The 20,608-nt window shown below is 42.3% G+C and overlaps 1 protein-coding gene across 8 annotated transcripts in view; it reads left to right on the plus strand.

The window, feature by feature from the left end:
* ANKRD6 (ankyrin repeat domain 6) overlaps positions 1-18,127 on the plus strand; it is a 145,115-nt gene extending 126,988 nt beyond the window's left edge. For 7 of the 8 annotated variants that reach the window (XM_075923883.1, XM_075923879.1, XM_075923884.1 and 4 more), the window contains 10 exons: positions 942-1,040; positions 3,705-3,803; positions 4,008-4,085; positions 5,042-5,146; positions 5,506-5,643; positions 6,614-6,793; positions 9,335-9,487; positions 10,340-10,453; positions 12,015-12,342; positions 13,602-18,127. In XM_075923883.1, coding sequence (XP_075779998.1) covers positions 942-1,040; positions 3,705-3,803; positions 4,008-4,085; positions 5,042-5,146; positions 5,506-5,643; positions 6,614-6,793; positions 9,335-9,487; positions 10,340-10,453; positions 12,015-12,342; positions 13,602-14,170 — 1,863 coding nt within the window. In that variant the 3' untranslated portion in view covers positions 14,171-18,127. The remainder of the gene's footprint in view (positions 1-941; positions 1,041-3,704; positions 3,804-4,007; positions 4,086-5,041; positions 5,147-5,505; positions 5,644-6,613; positions 6,794-9,334; positions 9,488-10,339; positions 10,454-12,014; positions 12,343-13,601) is intronic. The other variant, XM_006133296.3, reaches the window with a different exon arrangement.
* The last annotated feature ends 2,481 nt before the right edge of the window (positions 18,128-20,608 follow it).

The raw sequence follows: 20,608 nt of genomic DNA on the forward strand, positions 1-20,608 counted from the left end.
CAGCTCCTCTAATGTATACATACTATAAGAAGACAATGTTGAAATAGAAAAAGGAATTTTCTTGCCTCATTTGGAATCCATACCCCCTCTCTGGAGATTGCTAAATCTCTCCAGCCGTGATTATTCATTGTGCACCAATCAGCAGGTACTGTACTGGAACTGGCTTGTTAAAAAAGTCTTTGGGATATGCTACTTCCTGATCCCTCTTACCAGGCATAACTTCTCCTCCACCATCCCACCTACTTCCTCTATGAAGTAATTTAAGCAATTTGTGTGAAGCAAATTGTGCCCCCCCCTCAAATTTGTCTCAGGTTGATAATGGCATAGTGCTTGAGATGTGCTCAAGGGCAGTTAGTCTCTTCCTTTCCTTTCCTTTCCTTTCCTTTCCTTTCCTTTCCTTTCCTTGTTAACAGTGTTGGGGGGAATGGAACAGTGTTTATGTTGCACTCCCTGTCAGTACCCAGCCTGAGCCAGAGAAGCTAGTAATCCAGTGAGCAGACCAACTTCGGTGATAAAAAATTCTGTGCCACCTGAAGCACGTTGCACATATGCAAAGAAGTCGTTAACAATGCTGTCTACATATAGGAAACATAGGGCCAGATCCTTAATGGATCTTCAATGGAGTTATGACAGTTTATACTAGCTGAAGATCTAGTCCATAGCTTCCTTGACCTACATCTTCTGCACGTCTCTGGAGAATAAACACTCACTATACAACAACAGAAGCAGTCATTTTGTTTCATTAGCTTTCAGAGCAAAAAATAAGTAGAAAGCAACTAAGTTATTTGACCCCCAGAGAAAACAATTCAGTAAAGATGCTTCCATGTCATTCACTACATCTCCAGTTTAGTGTTTAATAGCTTCTTTCATACCCAAACACCCTGACAAGCATTAGCTGTTCTATTATGACAACATGCTTAGAGCTTTGTTTCTGTTTGCAGGCAGGAGATACCTGTTTGCACGTTGCTGCTCGTTATAATCACTTGCCCATCATTAGGGTACTCCTCAGTGCTTTCTGTTCTGTCCATGAAAAGAACCAGGTCAGTGCATGAACTTCACTGCAGGCATGCACCTTTTTATAAGGCTAACAATTGGAATGAGGGATCATTTACCATATATGCTCCATTTTAATATGCATTTCTCTGTAACTTAAAGATGCCAGGACTTCTAAATATAGCCTTAAAGAAATGGTGTGCCTGTGGTTTATTATCATTTCAGAACATATTGCCACATTTACATTTCTAATTTATAACATTTTCTGTTTATTATGCTGCATAGAAATATATGTATTTTTTTTAAATGGGGAAAGAGGTGTGAATTAATGGTTAGAGCAGAAGTCTGTAGGAGTAAAAAAGGAATATTATCATCTGCCTTACAGAAGTTGTGGTGAGGCAGAACTCATTAATGTTTGTAAGGTGATTTACGAAGCAACATAAATGTTGTTTTTAATTAACATTTTGTAGTATTTTCTCTATTTGTCCAGTCCTTTTTGCTTTAGTGGATAGCAAAAATGTGGAAAACGGAAGCAAAACTTGTTTTAAGTACAACAGAATAATTAAGCTAAATGAGGATTAAACGTCCAGGTTAATTTGATAGGGGAAATAATTGAATGCTGCCCCTGCTGAACATCTTAGTTGAACAACTTCAAACTGAGGCCTGCTCAGGGGCTTATTATGGTTGCTGTGCACAGAGCTGCTGGCACCATAGGAATGCACCTCTCCCTCAGCTGTGTTAGCACCCTGCTGGAGGCCAGAAGAGAGTACCTCTACTCTGGCTGCAGCAGCTCTCTGGTGCTTATGATGGGGTGTCCACCCCACACAAGGCAGTCTACAGTTACTTCCCAGTAGGAGCTGCTGCAGCTGAGGGAGAGATGTGCTTCTAAGGTCCCAGCAGGAGGGCTAGACTAAGAAAGGAGCTCTAGGGGTTGCAGGCCGGGATCCTGGGCTACAGCTCTTAAAACCCCAGTGTTCTAGACCAGTCCTTCCTGGTGTGGGGAAGCAGCTGTCATTCCTTCCCCCCTCCCAGGTTGGAGCCGCATTGCTGCGAGTGCCAAGAAGCTCTTTCCCTGTGCTGTCCTTCCCAATGGGACCTGTGGGGAGAGGTGGTACCTGAAGGTGAGCACAGGGTAGCCTGGGCCACGTTACACCACCTGCCCCCCCAAACAGGAGCTTCCCCAGGTGAGTACCCCAAGCCCGAGGCCCTTCCTGCACCCTAACAGCTACCCAGACCCTGTAGTCCCACTCTAATGTCCTTTATTAAGTTCTTTTCCACACTCCAGACACCTTGGTCTCAGCGTGGAGCTCCATATTGTACCTCATATACCTCACCCCTACCCCAGAGTCTGCACCCCTTAGACAGAGCCTTAATCCCCTCCCAACCTGAACCCTCTCCCACACGCCAAACCCCTCAGCTCCACCCCTACCACAGATCATCAATGTGCAGAATGCATTTTGATTTGGGCACCAATATGAAGGTGACATGTCACACATCATCTCCATATTGATTCTCATAACAAAATACATTTTGCACACAGAAATAAAAAACTAGAGGGAATACTGGGTGAGAGGTACAGTGGAATGAATTAGTCCATTTACAAATGTACTAAAGAAAAATTATATAGTACCAAACTATCTAATGTTACTGAGACACTTTCCATACACAGCATGGCGTAGGATCATACTTAGGTTTACTGATTTGTATGTACAATGTTGTTTTTCAAATGGAAAATGTTACAGCAAATCAAATGCAGTCAGCCAAATTAATTTGGCTATGTAATTTCATGCATAAATATGCAATTTTGTTTTGGGAAATGAATTTAGTTGCTTGTGAGCTACTGAGTGATAATATTGACTGGGATTAGCATTGTGCAGACCCATTCTGCCTGTACACTTCAGCATTTCCAAATCTCCTAAATTGTTGATGGCAAGCATGTGTTATCTGTGGCTGCATGTGGTCAGTGTTGTTTTTCATTTGTACTTGCAATATATATCTAGAAGTTAAATGCCGTTTATATATTGTGTAGCGACTTAAATAGTTATGTTCCAACAGCTGTCTTAAGGTACATCCATATATCATGTAAAAATCAAACCATCTTGTTGCAGTTCATCAAAGATTATTTTTCAACTTTTCAAGTACAAGAAACAGCTTGTATGTTCATAACCACCTGGTCATCAAAATCCAGATAATTAAACTCATGAAACTGGAATAGAGATAAGCAGGGCTTGACAAATGGTGGCGAAACCTACTCACCAGCCCCACATTGTGCATGCGCGCGCCGCTGGTGAAAGGGGCAACCGGCTGAAATCTACTCGCCACGGGCAAGTAGATTCAGTGATTTGTAAAGCCTGGGAGATAAGGATACACTGTAAGCCCCAGTTGTGCCTTCAGCAATGCTGCATTTGAGGACAGATTTGGGTCAAGTGCTTTTGGGTTTCCAGCATCATTTTCCTCTGTGAGCATATTCACATGGATCAGTTAATTGAACAGAAACCCGGCTAATCCCAACCCTACTTGCCTTCCTCAAAAGCATGTGATTTAGCCCAGATCTTGAAGTCTACCTTTCTGTTGTTCAGCTCTTATTAAAGTTCTGTTGTCATGTAATTACATTTGGACCTACAATCATAAAGGGGTATAAGAAAACAGGAAATGAAGTACATACAAATCAAAGATGTCTGCTAGTATGTTGTGTACTTTGTAAATTTCAGGCTGGAGATACTGCACTTCATGTTGCTGCTGCATTAAATCATAAAAAGGTGGTCAAACTCTTACTGGAAGCAGGAGCTGATGGGACAATTGTCAACAATGTAAGTACATGTGGAATTACTTCAGTTCTTTACCTTAATTTTTTTTAAACCATTTTGCTGGCTGAAAATACGTAGACGTTAGCTATTAAGTAAATTAAAAAGCTTGATTTTTTTTTTTTTACACAACTTTTCGACTTTAGGGTATTTCAGCCATTTCTTTTTTGATGCTAGTTGAAGGAAATAATTTATTCTTTTTCTTTTCAGGCAGGTCAGACTCCTCTAGAGGTTGCTAGACAGCACAATAATCCTGAGGTTGCTCTTCTCCTTGCTAAGGCACCACAGGTACATTACAAATGTCTTTATTAGTATCAAATCCCGCAGCATCCCATAGTCTGGGAGAGGTCCTGGAACTCTGATACAGCTGCAGTTGGATTTTGGGCAATCTCCTTACATACCCACATGTGCATAGATATGCAGTATAGGGGTGTTAGATAGCAATTAACTGAACAGTTGTATAACCACACAAAATATTATTGATTACATGACTATTTGATAGCCACCGGGGGTGGGGCCAGCAGCCAGTGTACTCCTGGCCCCACTCCCAAGGCCCTGCTACCCCATGCAGCAGCCTCTATAGCATAGGGGGTAGATGGGAGCTGGTCTGCGAGGGGAGCTGGTTTTAAAACCAGTGCAGGGTGGCAGCAGCCCCTGTTCATAGAGGTCCTGAGCAACCTGCAGACAGAGGCTGTGCCGGCATCCCATGTCTCAGGCTCTGTCCGTGGGAGGGGTCGAGCTCTTTGCAGACAGAGGCTGCTCCGCTGCAGCCTCTCCGTCCGCTGCTGCTTCTGATAGAGAGGCAGCAGCATAGTGGGGGGGGGCGGGAGGAAGCAGCTCATGTGAGCCGATATGCGGGGGAGCTACCTTGAAAGCCAGCTTCCTGCGTATACTGGTTCCCACCTGCCCCCCATACCTTCCACACTGCTGCCTCTGCTAGGCAGCAGTGCTAAGATGGGGGAAGGACAGGCAGCTTCACAAATCTGGTGCTTGTGGGGAGCCAACTCCTGCTCTCCCTCCATTGCTGCCTCTGATACAGAGTTGATAAGATTAACCGATAAGCGCAGGCTTATTGGTTAATTGTGTACTCAGCTACACGTTGACATCCCTAATACAGGGCAAACTAGAAGACTGTCCTTCCAAAAAAGGTCTGTGGGATAGCAAATAAATAAGCCTGTATTGTTGCCCAATTCCTGTAACACATCAGTGGAAAAAGTGATGATGTTAATGTTACCTTGTTTCAGGTTTTGCGTTTTAACCGTGGAAGAAGCCTTAGAAAGAAGAGAGAGAAACTCAAAGAGGAAAGACGAGCTCAGTCTGTGCCAAGAGACGAGGTGGTACAGAGTAAGGTATAGACAATTATTACCAAGTTAATGCGTTACAAAGCAGGGAAGTCTGACCTAGCTATTACAAAAAAATCTTCCAGCACTAAATTCACTTGCATCTACATAAGAAATCTCACCTTTTGAGTAGCTCTGCAGCAGGCACCAGGAGATAAACAAGTCGCTTATTTCAACCAATCCTATAGGAGTTACTAGTTTTATACTTTTCAGGGATGCTCAGAGTGGGGTATCTTATCAATCCTAACACAGCATATCTTGCATTGTGTTGGAGACCCGATGGTGGTGATTCTCATAAGTGCATGACAACTTAAAATTAGGGATGGAGCAAAAACAAACACTTACAACTTCCTATCTGTTGTAAACAGGGCAGTGTCTCAGCTGCTGAGGATACTCACAGCAGTGACCAGGTGCCTCAGAGGAAAGGAGAGCTGAAAGATGATCCCCACTCAGCTTCACCAGAGCCCAAAGGAAAGAACAACAAAAAGAGAAAGCCAAGAGAAAAGGTACCAATACATTTAAAATAACAGAGAGAGGGACGCCTGTTGAATTATGCAGCGGTCCCATTTCCTAGTGAAGGGTTAAGTACACCATCTCCCCAGCCCTCCCGGTGTCTCTTGGTCTAAGTAGGAGAGAGGAGAGTCAGCTAGTTTCTAAAATTCCAAGCAGCATTTATTTATTTAGTAAATTGGGGAATGATGTGTACAAAATTTGCAAACAATACCGAACTCCTCAAGATAGTTAAGACCAAAGCAGACTGTATAGAGCTTCAAAAGGATCTCACAAAACAGTAAATTGATAAGTGCAAAGTAGTGCATATTGGAAAACATAATCCTAACTATACATACAAAATGATGGGGACTAAATTAACTATTACCACTCAAGAGAAAGATTGTGGAGTCATCATGGATAATTCTCTGAAAACATCCACGCAGCACTCAAAAAAGGAAACAATGTTAGAAATTAATTTAGAAATGGATAGAGAATAGAACAGAGCATATCTTATTGCCTCTGTTATAAATCCATGGTATGCCCACATATTGAATACTGCATACAGATGTCACCTCATCTCAAAAAAGGTGTGTTAGCACTGAAAAAAGTTCAGAAGAGGGCAGAAAAAATTATTAGGGTTTTGGAATGGTTGCCATAGGAAGAGAGATTAAAAAGACAGGGACTTTTCATCTTAGAAAAGAGAAGACTAAGGGGCGATATCATAGAGGTTTATAAAATCATGACTGGTGTGGAGAAAGTGAATAAGGAAAAATTATATTATTCCCATAACATAAAAACAAGGGGTCAATAAATGAAAATTGTAAGTAGCAGGTTAATAGTAGGTTAAAACAAACAAAAGGAAGTACTTCTTCATACAATGCAAAGTTAACCTGTGGAACTCCTTGCCAGAGGATGTTGTGAAGGCCAGGATACTGGGCTAGATGGACCTTTGATCTGACTCAGTATGGCTGTTTTTATGTTCAGATTTCAGCACTCTCGGACCCTGCTTCACCAGCTGACCAGCAAACAGTCTCTGGTCCCCAGCAAAGCTTGCCTAAGCATCGTAGAAGTAAACATCGTTGCTCATCTCCACCACCCCCACATGAGTTCAGAGCCTACCAGCTTTACACATTGTATCGTGGAAAGGATGGAAAAGTAATGCAGGTAAACAAACTGTCACTGTCAAAAATCAGGGAGTACAACAAATGCCTAGTGGGATTTGAGCAGTTAGGAAATGAAACAAAGATGACCCTTCCCTGTTTTCAAGGATATTATGTAATTAATTCTTCAGTTTGTGATATGGGATTAATTTGAATTTTAGAATGAAACATGGCACACAATAAGTTGGTTTTATGCATACCAAGTGGTCTCTGTTTAAGAGCTTTTGATTCATGAAGTATTTCCTATTTGCAGATAAGGTGCAAACAATGATTAAAAATTATGCTAGCATTCTGTTAGTTTCCGCTTTGGAATATTATTACCTATTTGCAGTAAGAAAAGCTAGGAGTTGTATGAATGCAAAGGCACAATCCCTGCACTGAAGAGTTTACAGTCTAAACAGAAAAGCTGAATATGTGTAGTATCCTTTTGTTTCAGTTTCTTGTCTTTACTAAATTCGATTTATTGGCGTTCTAGAATTACTAGAGGCATAGGTTTAACATACTATTGATAATCTTTGACCTGTGAGATTAGCTAAAATTCAAGGTCCAAGAAGAATCTGATGAGTCAGGTATTTCTTTGATGCAGTCCTGCTTACTTACAAATAAGGAACAAGTCCTTTCTCCCTGATCAGAGGAAGCATTAAACAGGCCTGCTGTTTGCTTCTCTCTCTCTTTCTGTGGTGTTTCTCCCACTTTTCTTGTCATACACAAGTCTATTAAAACAATATGCAACAAAGCCCCTGGACCATCCAGTTCTAACTCCTGAACAGCCTACTACATGCTTCTGTTTTAGATAGAAGCTATTGTTTCAGATACTCGGTTCCATAAAGGAGATTTCATTGCTCCCTGCAACTATCTTAAATGAAATGGTGGTGGTGATGCCCTCCCATATGAAATAGAGCAGGCAAGTTAGTGAACCAGGAACAGCAAATCACATAAATAGAGCCCTGCAAATCCACAGATATACACATGATACGCATTGTATCTGTGGAAATCCACATCCTCAGACATTGATATCTGCAGATCTTTTTTGAGGATATGGATGCAAATCCACACTTATTATTTAGAACCCTGCAAATCTGAGGCTATCCATGGATCAATTTTGCAAATGTGGATGCCAATTTTGTATACTCGCACATAATTTACTTCACTTTAGACATTGTAATTTGCTAACCTCATGATATGCAATGGATATTCCACCCATTTGTTTGAATTAATATAGTTCTCCTAAATGTGAATCTGCAGATATTCACCTAAAGTCTTTTTTAGAACAGCACAAAAACATGCAATACCATTATCAAATGGCTCCCCTATTGAGATGAAGAACCTTTTGAATGTAAAGGAAGAGACTATGATCTGATGAGTGTATTGCATCTAACCACTACCAGTTCCCTGCCAGATCCTGCCTCCCCACGCTGCTGCGTTTCACAGAGGCTTTTAAGGTGGCTCCTGCCTGATACACAGGCAACAGCACTGGGGGAAACGGCTTGGTGGGGGAGTAGGAAGGAGGTGGATCCCCATGTTCACTGGCTCACTTCCCTCCTTCCCCCCCACCTCAATACAGCGGCTAGGGACTGTGTGTGTAAGTGTTAGGGTTAACTGTGTACTCAGATACATGTTCACATGCACATCTGCATACTGTACCAAGACACATTCAAGAAAGCAGTGCCTCCCATCTCTGAAATATCAGAACATAAACTTTTATCCTCCCTGGCTGTGCTTGAGAAATCAGATATATCAGAAGGTAGGAATGGAATTTAACAGAAACTGAAACTCAAAGGTGAAAGTAGATTAAGTTTCTTGTAGGTATGGTTGTTGCATCCCCCCAGATGGGGGCTTAGGGCAAGGGAATGGGAGGACTTCGATCCTCTAAGAAACTTAAGTGTGGGGGGCTCAGGACAGGAGATGGAGTTATGGGCGGGGGGTAGCAGAAATAAGAAAAGGAGCTTGTGGGTGAGGAGCTCAGGACAGGGAGCTGATGGTGTGGGGGGTACAGGATTCAGGGTTGGGGATGTGTGAGGAGGGGGTCAGGGCAGGGGACTGGGAGTGTGGGGAGCTCGGAGCAGGAAAATGTGAGGGGTGTGGAGGTGAGAGCAGGGGCCTTGGGTGTGTGTAAGGGTGAGTATAAGGAGGGCTGCAGCTGCACATACCATGTCACTACTGCTTTTCTTCCCCTGCCTATCAGGGAGTGAGGGGAAGTGCATAGCCTGCAGGCATCCCTGCTATGTCCTTCCCCTCAGAAGCTGGGAGGGAGAGGATCCTTGTTGTCCATCTGGAGTCTCAGGGAAATTAACAGTGCTCCATACAGATCACATTGGAGAACCACAGCCTAAAATCACTCCCAAACAAAATATTCTTCATATGTCTGTTTCCTTCCTCATGCACGCCATGAGAGGTTATCAGCACAGTAATGCAGTACCAAAGCAAATTAGCTAGGGGACAGGAAGTTCAATTAGAGAAGTAGTAGTGAAAATTTGCAGACTGGATACATGTTAATAAGACAGAAGGGTAAATCAAGCTATTTTGCTATTCCTTATGCTCTCAGGCCCCAATAAACGGATGTCGTTGTGAGCCACTGATTAATAAACTGGAGAATCAGCTAGAGGCAACGGTGGAGGAGATAAAAGCTGAGTTTGGGACAGTGCAGGATAAGATGAATATCAAGCTGGGCCAGATGGAAAACAAAACTCAACATCAAGTAAGAAAATGCTCCAGAGATATGCTGTTAATATTAGTGCCATGATTAAGGCTCAGTAAATATTTTCATAATTACACACACACACTATGAAAATGAACTTTACATAGATTGTGAAAATACATATACAGTGAAATTCACACCTATTACCTTTAAACTATGATGTTCCACAAAGAGCTCTGTTACAAGCCAGAGTCCTCAGAAGAATAGCTGCAATAAACTGCTCAGTTTGCACAGTGAATCTGAACTGGTTACGTTCATTTTTTAGGTCTGATAGACTAAGGACTACAGATGTTAAATTTAGTTTAATCAACTAATCTATGGATTTTCCATCGATTAGTTGATAAGCAAGGGAGCTGCAATGGGGTTAGTTTCCCGCCCAAGAGCTAACCCCACTGCGGCTTTACCTTTTACTGTATTAAGTCCCTGTCTTCCCTGCGGAGACAGTGCTGGGGATAACTGGCTTTTAAGCTGGCTCCCCCCACCACTGGCTCCTGCTCCCCCTTTGCTGCCTCTGATAGATAGGGGAAGCGACTAGTTGAGGGATAGTCAACTATCCAATAAGCTTTTGCTAATCAGATAGTCGACTAATCGCTTACATCCCTACTAAGGATAGTGCTGCAGCTGTTGGACTCCAATAAAGAAAATGTTTAAATTTTAGTTAAAACATAGTTTTTAATTATACAGATTTGTATGTACTGCTTTCCCATCCCCTTTCATATAACCAAGGTTTAATACTATTTGACACTGTTCCTAGAAATAAAGGGTGAGACTCAAAAGATTCATGATAATTGATCTGACATACAGGGATTGTTTTTAACGTCATTTGAACTGAGCTTCTGTGTTTTACCGCAGCTCCGTGTTTTAGATAAGTTAATGGCTGAGAGACTGTCTGCAGAGAGAACAGAGTGCCTTCATCGTCTTCAACAGCATGCTGAGCTTGAAAAAAATGAGGGAGAAAAACGGCAGGTATGGGAGGAACAACTGAACATGAATGAGTAGCAGGGCTGGGTTAATTCAAAAGTCTGGTTCTAGTAAACATTGAAATGTCTGCATGCTTATTTGGCTCTCTGAAATATTTGAAGTTAACTTAGTTTTTTTAGTGAGGGTGGAAAGGGGTATTTCCAGAAATCGAGAAGTCTGGTGTGAGCTCACACAGCTTATAGCTAGGAGTATGGAAACATTAACAAAGACTTCTTTTCCTTTAAATAATCTCTGGAAGTTTTAACAAAACACAGCATTTTGAACAATGTAACTAACTGACATCCCTTTCAACTTTTACTCTCTTGATCCTGGTGTTGACATTTTATTAGTTCTCCTGTCACCAGTATGTCTTTAGATAGACCACACCTGATTATTTTTATATATATATATATATATATATATATATATATATATATATATATATATAAAGAAGTTTAAGCCTTCTTTCTACAACCTCAAAAAAAATCTTTTTTCTTCTTAGGTGATCATCTTTTCACTGTATGAAGATTCCCCCTCCTCTATTCCTCAAACACACTCTTTCTTGATCTGTCTCTACCTTCTCCCTCTGAAAAACACTTTCATGGAGAAAGGCAGAAGAGTCAGCCCTTCCCTGTATCGCAATACCATGCTTTCCCCAAATTTAGCATTGCTGCAAATAAACCTGTCTTTCTTAGACTTATTTCTTTAACAGAATATTGAACAGATATTCTTATTCTCTAGCTCAGGCGTGGGCAAAATACCCTCCATGGGCCAGATCCAGCCCACAGATGCAACGGGGAGCCTCAGGCAGATTCCTGCCTTGACCCATGCTTCCCCACCCCCATCTCAATACTGCTCAGAAAAGTGACTCTTTCTCAGCTGTGAGCCCAGGGGAGAGGGGTAGTGGTGCTTGATTCATTGCTTCCGCCCCCGGAACAATCCCATTGGCCGATTTCTGGCCAATGAGAGCTGCCTGTTTGAAGAACAGGCAGCACATGAAGCACCACTTTTCTTCCCTCAGCCTATATGTGGGCGGGGCCAAGATCTGTCTATGACGACAGGAATGATAGCAATTTAACCTGTTAAAGTGGTTTGGGGATGAGACACAGATCATCAAGAGAAAATACTTTGGAGGCAAAAAGAAGAGTAAAATATCAAAAATAATTAGTCAACTGGGAAAATGTTAAGTTTAACCAGTTAACCGATTAAATAGTGGGGGGAGGGGGGAAAGCTTGCTTCAGCCCAGCCAAGCTGGAGCGCCCCTGCCTGCAGTGGGCCATGTGGGGCTGATGCAGCCCTCTGTCTGTGGGTGGGGGACTGCTCCAGCCCCCATGGATTAACTGTAACCATTCACATTCCTACTGTCTTGTATGACTAAAACCAGAAAATTACCATTTACTATGATGCACAGTAATTGTCAGTGAGGGCTGCTTTTATAAACACTTTACTGTGGCACAGGCACATTACCATGAGCTCTATCACAGATGGACTTCTGAAGATTGTAACTGGAGTGACACATACAACTTAAAATCTGGCAACTTGTATCTAAAATATATTTCTCTTGCAGATTTCCTTGGTGGATGAATTGAAATCCTGGTGCATGTTAAAGATTCAGAATCTGGAGCTGAAGCTTTCTGGAGATTCTCGGTCTTCAAGACCAAAATCAACTCTGTCCACTTGTGAGTCCCTCACTGAGACCCTGGATACAGAGAACCTCCATACTGCCAAAGACTGTAGAACTAACCAGAGCCCACTACAGTCAGAGGACTCACAGCAGCATTCTTATATCACACTTCAGAACAGTCTCTCAGGAGACATCGGGAGAAGTAGAGTCCAGACATCAGAACAAAGCTTTGGAAAGCATTACTGTCCTGTTCAACAGGATACTACATCAGGTAAAATCTTGTTAGACATGTATATAGTATTCAAAGACATGCGAATTAACAGGGGAAGCTTTCACAGAATAAAAATGCCACAATTACTCAACTGCAGTGGTATCCTTTCCTTCTAGTCATTAATACCTCTTTTCACCCACTTCCATGTTTTTTGGTTAAAACATGTTGTTTCCTTCAAGGCCACCACTAAAGTTTCAGGATTTTGTTGGCAAAAATTTACCTCATCTTTTTTGACACTGTGGCTGGGTATGATACGTTACTGTTCCTACATTTTTCTTGCCAAATCTTCAGCTAGTGAAAATAGATGTAATTGCTATGACGTTTCTACCTCTTTCTGGGGCAGTGGAGAGCTGTGTTTTCTCACAACCTACTCTTCTTATATGTCAGCATGCACTGAATTGTCAAATGTCCATTGAATCGACTATACTGTATTTTTTTATTGGTGCATGCAGAGTACCCCGTTACAAACAGGCTATTCTTTTATGATTTATCTACCCCAACTCCATGCACACTTTGGCTGTGTCTAGACTGCACCCCTTTTCCGTAAAAGGGATGCAAATTAGACACATCGCAATTGCAAATGAAGCGGGGATTTAAATCCCCCCGCTTCATTTGCATAAAAATGGCTGCCGCTTTCTCCTGGCTCAGAGCTTTGCTGGAAAAAAGCGCCAGTCTAGACACGGATCTTTCAAAAAGTAAAGCCTTTTCCGAAAGATCCCTTATTCCTCTTAAAATAAGGAATAAGGGATCTTTCGGAAAAGGCAAAGCTCCGAGCCGGAAAAAAGAGGCAGCCATTTTTATGCTAATGAAGCGGGGGGGATTTAAATCCCCGCTTCATTTGCAATTGCGATGTGTCTAATTTGCGTCCCTTTTATGGAAAAGGGATGCAGTCTAGACACAGCCTTTTTGTTTATACTTCCTTTATAACTTGGTTGATAATCACAACAGGAGTGCATTCCATTTATGAAATACATATTGTTTCCTGTTTCTAATATTACTTCATGAACAGCTTACTAAGTATAGTTCTACTAGCATACACTAACCTAAACACCAAAAGCCTGTCCTTTGTGATGTCCAATCTTGCTGGCCTACAGAAAAGGCATCCTTGTGATCTCATCACAATCTATATTTTTGGGCAAGTAGGTTTCATTTTGTTTTGAATGTGTGTTAAGTAACAAGCCTGTGAATTTATCTATAGAAAGACGTGATATAAGACAATATATTACAACCTCTACAAAACGTTTTTTTTTAATTTATAGGTGCAGAGCAACAAATGACAGCTGGTGGTACAGCTCCTTCTGCAATCCCTCAAGTTGTTAGGCCTAAAGACAAAGCTTTTAGTTCCGCTGCTTTTGACAGATTCCAGCAGGAAGTGCCATTGTCAGAGCATTCAGGTTCCAAATTAAGACATGTTAAGGTACAGACTGCTTTGCAGCCCCTGAGTGTGTGTGAAAAGACTGAGCAACAGAGTGGGTACTTCATAAACAAAGGAACTCAAACCAAAAAGTCTGGCAAAAGTGGGCAGTCCAGACACAGACCCCAGCAACATACAGTAACGTATCATACCCAGCCACAGCAACCATCTGCTCTGCCTGGAGATCAACCAGCCCCACAGATCAAAGACACTTCACAAGCTTTGGAGATCACTCAGTACTTTTTTGAGGCTGTTTCCACTCAAATGGAAAAGTGGTATGAGCGCAAGATTGAAGAAGCCCAGTGTCAAGCTAATCAAAAAGCACAGCAAGACAAAGATGCACTCAAGGAGTATATTAAAAGTTTAGAAGAAGAGCTCAATAAATTAAGGACGAAAGTGCAAAAAGAAAGCTAGCATCAACAAAATATGTGTAGGAATGGAAATTGAGGAATTCGTTTTTATTTGAACTATGGTGTGGCTGATTTGGGGATTGATTAGCATGTAAAGTATTACACCCAATACCTACAAATATAAAAACTGACCCTTTTAATAAGATGTAATTTTTGAGTTAAGAAACTCCAGAATTACAGGGAATTAATATTAAAAAAAGATTCTGTCCATGTAGTCACAGTAGATCTCTGCAGGTGGGACTATTTTGTGAGATTCATTTTATTCCAAGCCCATAAAATTTTAGTCAGAAATTAGAATTACCAGGTATTTCACCACAAGGTACCAATAACCTAAATTACATTGTGAAAGATGAGTTTTCCCATTTCCTTGTAGGTCACAAAAAACATCCATTTGAAATTATTTTTTTAGAAATAAGTTACTTGTTTATAGCAGCTTCCCACTGATACTTCCCTTTGCCTTAGGTTTGCATTATTCATGCACATTACAACTTTGACTTCTCTGTAACTGTTTTGAATAATTATTACAGGTTATGTGATTAGTGAAGGTATTTGTATTCAAGTAACCTTACTGAAAAGTTGTAATTTCTTATTTCAGTTGAGTGGCAAATATTTTCCCAAGATCCCACTATGTTTTATGAGCAGCAGTACATTCATAGGCAAGACTCTTCCTCTGAGATGTCTCATTCTCCTGTAGAAAATTGGAATTTAAACACATAGACCTAGTGTGAATTGCTGGCTCTATTGAAGTCAGTGACAAAGCTCCCACTGTCTTCAGTATGGCCAGAATTACACTCCAAACTACTTGCCTCACATGTTGTCTCTAGCACCTCTTAAGTGACGAGGGATGTTAAAATTTGTATATTTTTGAAATTTTCAGTGGTTACATGTTTACACGGCGGAGGCAGAAGCCAATGTTTATGGGGAGCCAGCTTTTAATTTGGCTCCCTATGAGCACTGGCTCCCCCTGCCGCATGTATTGGATCCTGCCTCCCCTCCCTCACTGCTGCCTCTGATACAGAGGCAGTAGAGGGGCAGTGAGCTCTGCGGAAGGCAGCAGCCTAGTGGGGAGGGGAGAGGCAGCTCCATAGGAGCCAGCTTCACACATGCACTGGTTCCCACCTCTCCCCCTGTGCTGCTGCCTCTGATAGAGAGGCAGCAGCAGGGGGTGAGGGCAGTGTGTGTGTGTAACTGTGTACACGTTCACATACCTTTGTGTCCTCCTCTTTCTTTTTTTTTTCCACATCCAATTTCCTTTAAGTAAAAAAGGGAAGAATTATGTATGTCCATTGTTTTCTAAAGGAAAATCCATTCCACAGATCACCAGTCTTAATAATTACACAACTGCAAAATGACTAGTGGAATGCCAAGGCTGACTGAACGGAACAGGAAATTCTGGTAGCAGTTTGCCTACATCTTTTTCCATAAAATGAAAACTTCCAACCTTAATGAACTGCTATTGAGAATATTTGTTTATCAGCATTTATACTGCAGTAGTGTCTTAAGGCCTTAACTGTGTCGGGCCCCAGTTCCGCTCAGTAATGTACAAACATAAATTACCATATATAGCTGCAGTTCTAGCCCTCTTAATCTCTTAGGGGCTCCAAAAATACTGATAATAGAGACAAGGTTATTTAACAGAGATCATGATAATCCAGGAACAGCTATCCTAAATTACTCCACTTAAACTGTAATATTATGACAAGGGAAAAAAAGCAAGCAATCTCTTGACTAAAAATCCAGATGACCAAATCATACTTCACAGTATTGTAAACATGACATTAACTCTTTAGAAATTGAGCTTGTATCTTTTTTAGTAAGTGTATAAAGCAAAGAAAATTGTATTATATTACAGTATTTTTAATTCGTCTTAATGCACTATTAAGACAAGTACAGTGTATCTGTAGTAATGGGGATATCTTTTATTGGTAATGCTTTGACTTCAGTAGTCAAAAATAATTAGACATTTTCATGTTTACAACTTTTTACAGACAATTGTTTAAACTACTGTAGGAATGCAGAAGCATGTTGTCTATTTAATTTTTGTATTGTCTTGATACAAAAGGTGAATGTTTTTGCAGAGTAATTAAACTTAAGTGTTGTTCAGAAAGCTATCTTTCATGAGTTTTCTGGCGTTACAGATTTGAATATTGTAGTTCAGGAGTAGGAACTAAGAGGCTTCTTAAAATAATAATTATAGAGGTCCCCTGAATTCTAATCCCAGTTTTCCCGCTAATTTACTGTTTCTAAAGTATAGATGTGGATAATATTTAATTTCTGTCCTTATCATAGAGAACTGCTGTAATGATTAACTAATTTAGGGGCAGGTATTATTCATCCAACCAAATATTTACCATCTGACATAGGAAAAGGGGAGCCTTTTCTGGCATTCTCCCCCACCCCCTATTCTACACAAAAGGCACAATTTAAGGATTCTTGACTGCTACAAACCTAATCCACATAACTTTTTACAGACACACCCAAAATGAATCCCTGTATTCCAGGAGAGTTTCTAATTCCTGCATGAACTCCTACAGAGCTCATAACTCGTAGGTTTCTGGCCAAAAAATTCACATCATACTTACTGGAGCCTGACTCCTTAACAGAACCAGTTGGCTTAGACACCTCATGGGATGCTCTCAGTCAAGAACTGTATCTCAGGTGGAAGTCTTAAATTGTCCAAAGTGGGTCAGAAGTGACAAAGTTAGTTTTGATCTGTAACGTTTGGTACATAAAATTGTTCATAAAAACTAAGCGTAAGCTTGAGTAAAGAAATTTATAAACTGGATGTCTGAACTAAAAACTGTGAATACACAGGTTAAAGACAGGTAAGAACACAGAATTGCTATAACAAATTAAAGTGAAAGGAAATGCCCGTGCTTAGGATTGCTAGATGTTGGTTTTGATTAACAGTGTCACTCCTTTCTGTATATGCTTTTCTGGAGGTAGCTGACAGCTTGTTGAGTGGAGAGATAAGAAAGGCTTTACTGAGAGTCAGAGCTTCACAAATCATGGTTGTCACCCTTCTCTTCACTTGCTAAGTCCTGAGGATCTTCTGCCACATCATTCTCCTGCATCAGAATGATGCTCTGATCTCATGAGGATAGTGGAGGGAGACAAAAAACATTGCAATGCCTGGGATATGAACTGGATATTCCTTACTCTCTGTTTGTGTGTCAGTGCCTCCTTATTTCTTCTACCTCTTTTTTGGCTTCTGTCCCCTCTTGGCCTACACTAGGGAGATATCTCAAAATAAGGGGGGGTTATGTTGAAATAAATGGAGTGTCCTCAAAATAATGGTCTTATTAGTGAAGTAACAACTCCTGCTTTCCACGAGGAATAATGCTAATTTTGAAATATAGATTGTACATCTGAAAACTGATACTCGTTGGTCCAGCAACATCCTTGGTCCTTGAACCACAGATAATCCTGGACCAGAGCGCCCTGGAGCTGAATGGAAGCCTGGAGGAACCTCACAGCAGTGCTGAGGCCAGGCACTGGGACCACATTGCCTCAAGAAGGCCTGTCCCAGCCCCCAAAATCCACAATGTCAGATACAATACACTAGGTGCTGGACAGAAAAGAACAAAAAACAATTAGACAATATTGGTCAGTATGATTTGCAAGAAAGTGTAATCCTGCAGCAGCAGGCATAGAGAAAGGAGAGCTGGGTGGGGTTCTGTGTGTAGTAAAGATGTTAAATTGAAGTTACCTGGTGTAGTTGATAAGGACCACTCTGCAGAGCCACAGCAGGGTTAGCTCCAGAAGCCTGCTTGAGCCAGAACAAGCAATCCCGGCTGTGCTGGCTCTGGGAGCCACCTGCACCGTGGCTCTGCATTTTAAATGTAGTAAGAGCCACTAGGCTTTTACTGTATTTAAAATGCAGACACGCAGCATCCCAGACCAGCACGAACTGGGACTGCTTGGTTCCATCTTGCAATGAGTCCAGCAGCCCCTGTTTGTGGTGGACAGCCCTGTCTGCCTTGAACAGGGGCTGCTGCTGGAGCACCCTCTGTTCGCAGTTGCCAGGGCTGGCTGTAGCTAGGGGCAGCTGCCGGAGCAGGTCCTGTGTGCAGTCAGCCTGGGCTGCCAGGAACAGGGATTGCTTGGCAGCAGCAGCTGCTCCTATCCCCGCCCTTTGCTGCCTTTGACAGAGACAGCGTGGGGCGGAGTGGGGCCAGCACTACGGAGATGGTGCTGGGGGGGAACCAGCTTTTAAGCCGGCTCCCCCCAGCACTGGCTTCTGTCCATTCCCCCCCTTGCTGCCTCTTGTACAGGGAGCAAGGGGGGAAGCGAGTAGTTGATACTGCAGTCGATTATTCGTTAACACTGCTAAAGGTATAGCCCACAATACATTTTGTTTACTGTTGCCCATGCACAGGGTTGCCAGAATCTGCTGGTTTTTGTCCACATAGTTTTTTTCCCTATTACAAAAGTGACACATCCTTAAAGCAAAGGCATGTGAAATGAGGTACGCATTGATTGCAAACAACACTGTGAGAGCCATGTGCTCCCTCTGTATCCAATCAAACTGCTGCTACAGTTCAATTGGCACTCCCTGCAAATTCTCAGTACACTAGTACCATTAGCAAAACTGCCCTATCCTGGAAGACCATCTTGGTTATCACAGCCTTGCGGCCCGCTGAGATGAAGGAGGGCCATTTATGTGGCCAGCTCACTAGCAGAGGTTGCCCCTCACTGCCTTTGATGTTAGCACTCAGGGACACTGCTCAAAAAAGGTCCTTCTAATAATCAAGAAAGCAGATTATTGATAAGAAGGTCATGTGAGATTCTGAATAACAAACTAGGGAAATACACCATAGATGAAGCTACTATAAGGTGGGTGCATAACTGGCTGGATAACTGTTCTCAGAGAGTAGTTATCAATGGTTCAGTGTCATGCTGGAAGAGCATAACACGGGGTGGGTAATAATTTTTAATGAGGGGCCACTAAGATTTGGTAAATGGTCAAGGGACACACTTCTGTGGAGGAGGTAAGGGGTCTGGGATGATGGGTGGGTTAAAGAAGGGAGCTTGGGATAGAGGACTAGGGTGCAGGAGGAAGTGTGGGATCTGAGAGGGAATTATGATCTGGGGCAGGGGCTTCGGGTGAATGATCCATGAGTTGTTATGGGTGCAGGAGAGGATTCTGGCCTGAGGAAGGGGTGTAGGAGGGTGTGCAGAGTCTGGAAGGGAGATGTGACCTGGGGGAAGAGGTGAAGATCATTTGCATGGTGCTGTGGGGCAGGGGAATGGGGGTAGGGAGGGGTATAAATGCAGGAAAGGATTCTAGCCTGGGGGAGGAATGCAGGGTCTGGGAGGGAGTTGTGAGCTGGAAGAGAGCAGGAAAAGGGATACAGAGGGTTTTGGGTGGTGGCCTGGGGCAAGCAGTTGCCGGGAGAGAGGGGGTGGGGTGCAAGAGGTAGGCCTGGGCTTACCCAGGCAGCTCCCAGCTAGCAGCACTGCAAACTCCCTGCCTCTGTGCTGGGCAGCTGCTCCACATGGCTCTGCTCCAGGGAGGGTGGGGGTTTCATTTGCTGCCCCTGCCTTCAGAAAAAAAATGTCAGCTCCTATTGGCCAGAAACTGGCCAATGGGAGCTGGAGGATTTTGCTATGGGGTAGGGACAGCATGCAAAGCTTCCTCCTCCCTGCCCAGATAGCATAGTAATTAGCAGCCTGCTGTTTAAAATGGCTGCTCTACTGTGTAGTAAGTGTGTTGGTGAGGTGGCCACAGGCCACATCTGGCCCACTAGCCGCCTCTTGCCCACAATGGCATAACAAGTGGAGTTTCACAGGGATCAGTTTTGGGATCAGTTCTGTTCCATATCTTCATCAACGATTTAGATAATGGCATAAAGACTATGTTTACCACTGAGTGTGTCAAGTTCTGGGCACCACATTTTCAGGAAAAATGTGGAGAAATTGGAGAAGGTCCAGAGAAGAGCAACAAAAATTATTAAAGAGCTAGAAAACATGACCTATGAAGGAAGACTGAAAGAACTGGGTTTGTTTCATTTTGAAAAGAGAAGACAGAGAGGAGACTTGATAGCAATTTTCAAGTACCTAAAAGGATGTTTAAGAAAGAGGAGGGGAGAATATTATTCTCCTTAATGCCTGATGATAGGACAAGAGGCAGTTTGGCTTAAATTGCAGCAAGGGAGGTTTAGGTTGGACACTGGGAAAAATTTCCTCAGTGTCAGGGTGGTAAAACTGGAGTAAATTGCCTATGTTTCTGTGAAATTGTGGAATCTCCATTCATTGGAGATATTTCAGAGCAGGTTAGATGAACATCTATTAGGGATGATCTATGGTGTGTGGTCCTGCTGTGAGTGCAGGGGACTGGTCTTGATAACCTCTCAAGATCTATTTTAATTCTAGTAGTCTATGATGAAAAAATCAGGACATACTAATAAAGAGCCAACTTCCAGAGTACTGATTTTCTTTT

The sequence above is a fragment of the Pelodiscus sinensis genome, chromosome 3 (assembly GCF_049634645.1).
Source record: "Pelodiscus sinensis isolate JC-2024 chromosome 3, ASM4963464v1, whole genome shotgun sequence".
NCBI classification, from domain to species: domain Eukaryota; kingdom Metazoa; phylum Chordata; order Testudines; family Trionychidae; genus Pelodiscus; species Pelodiscus sinensis.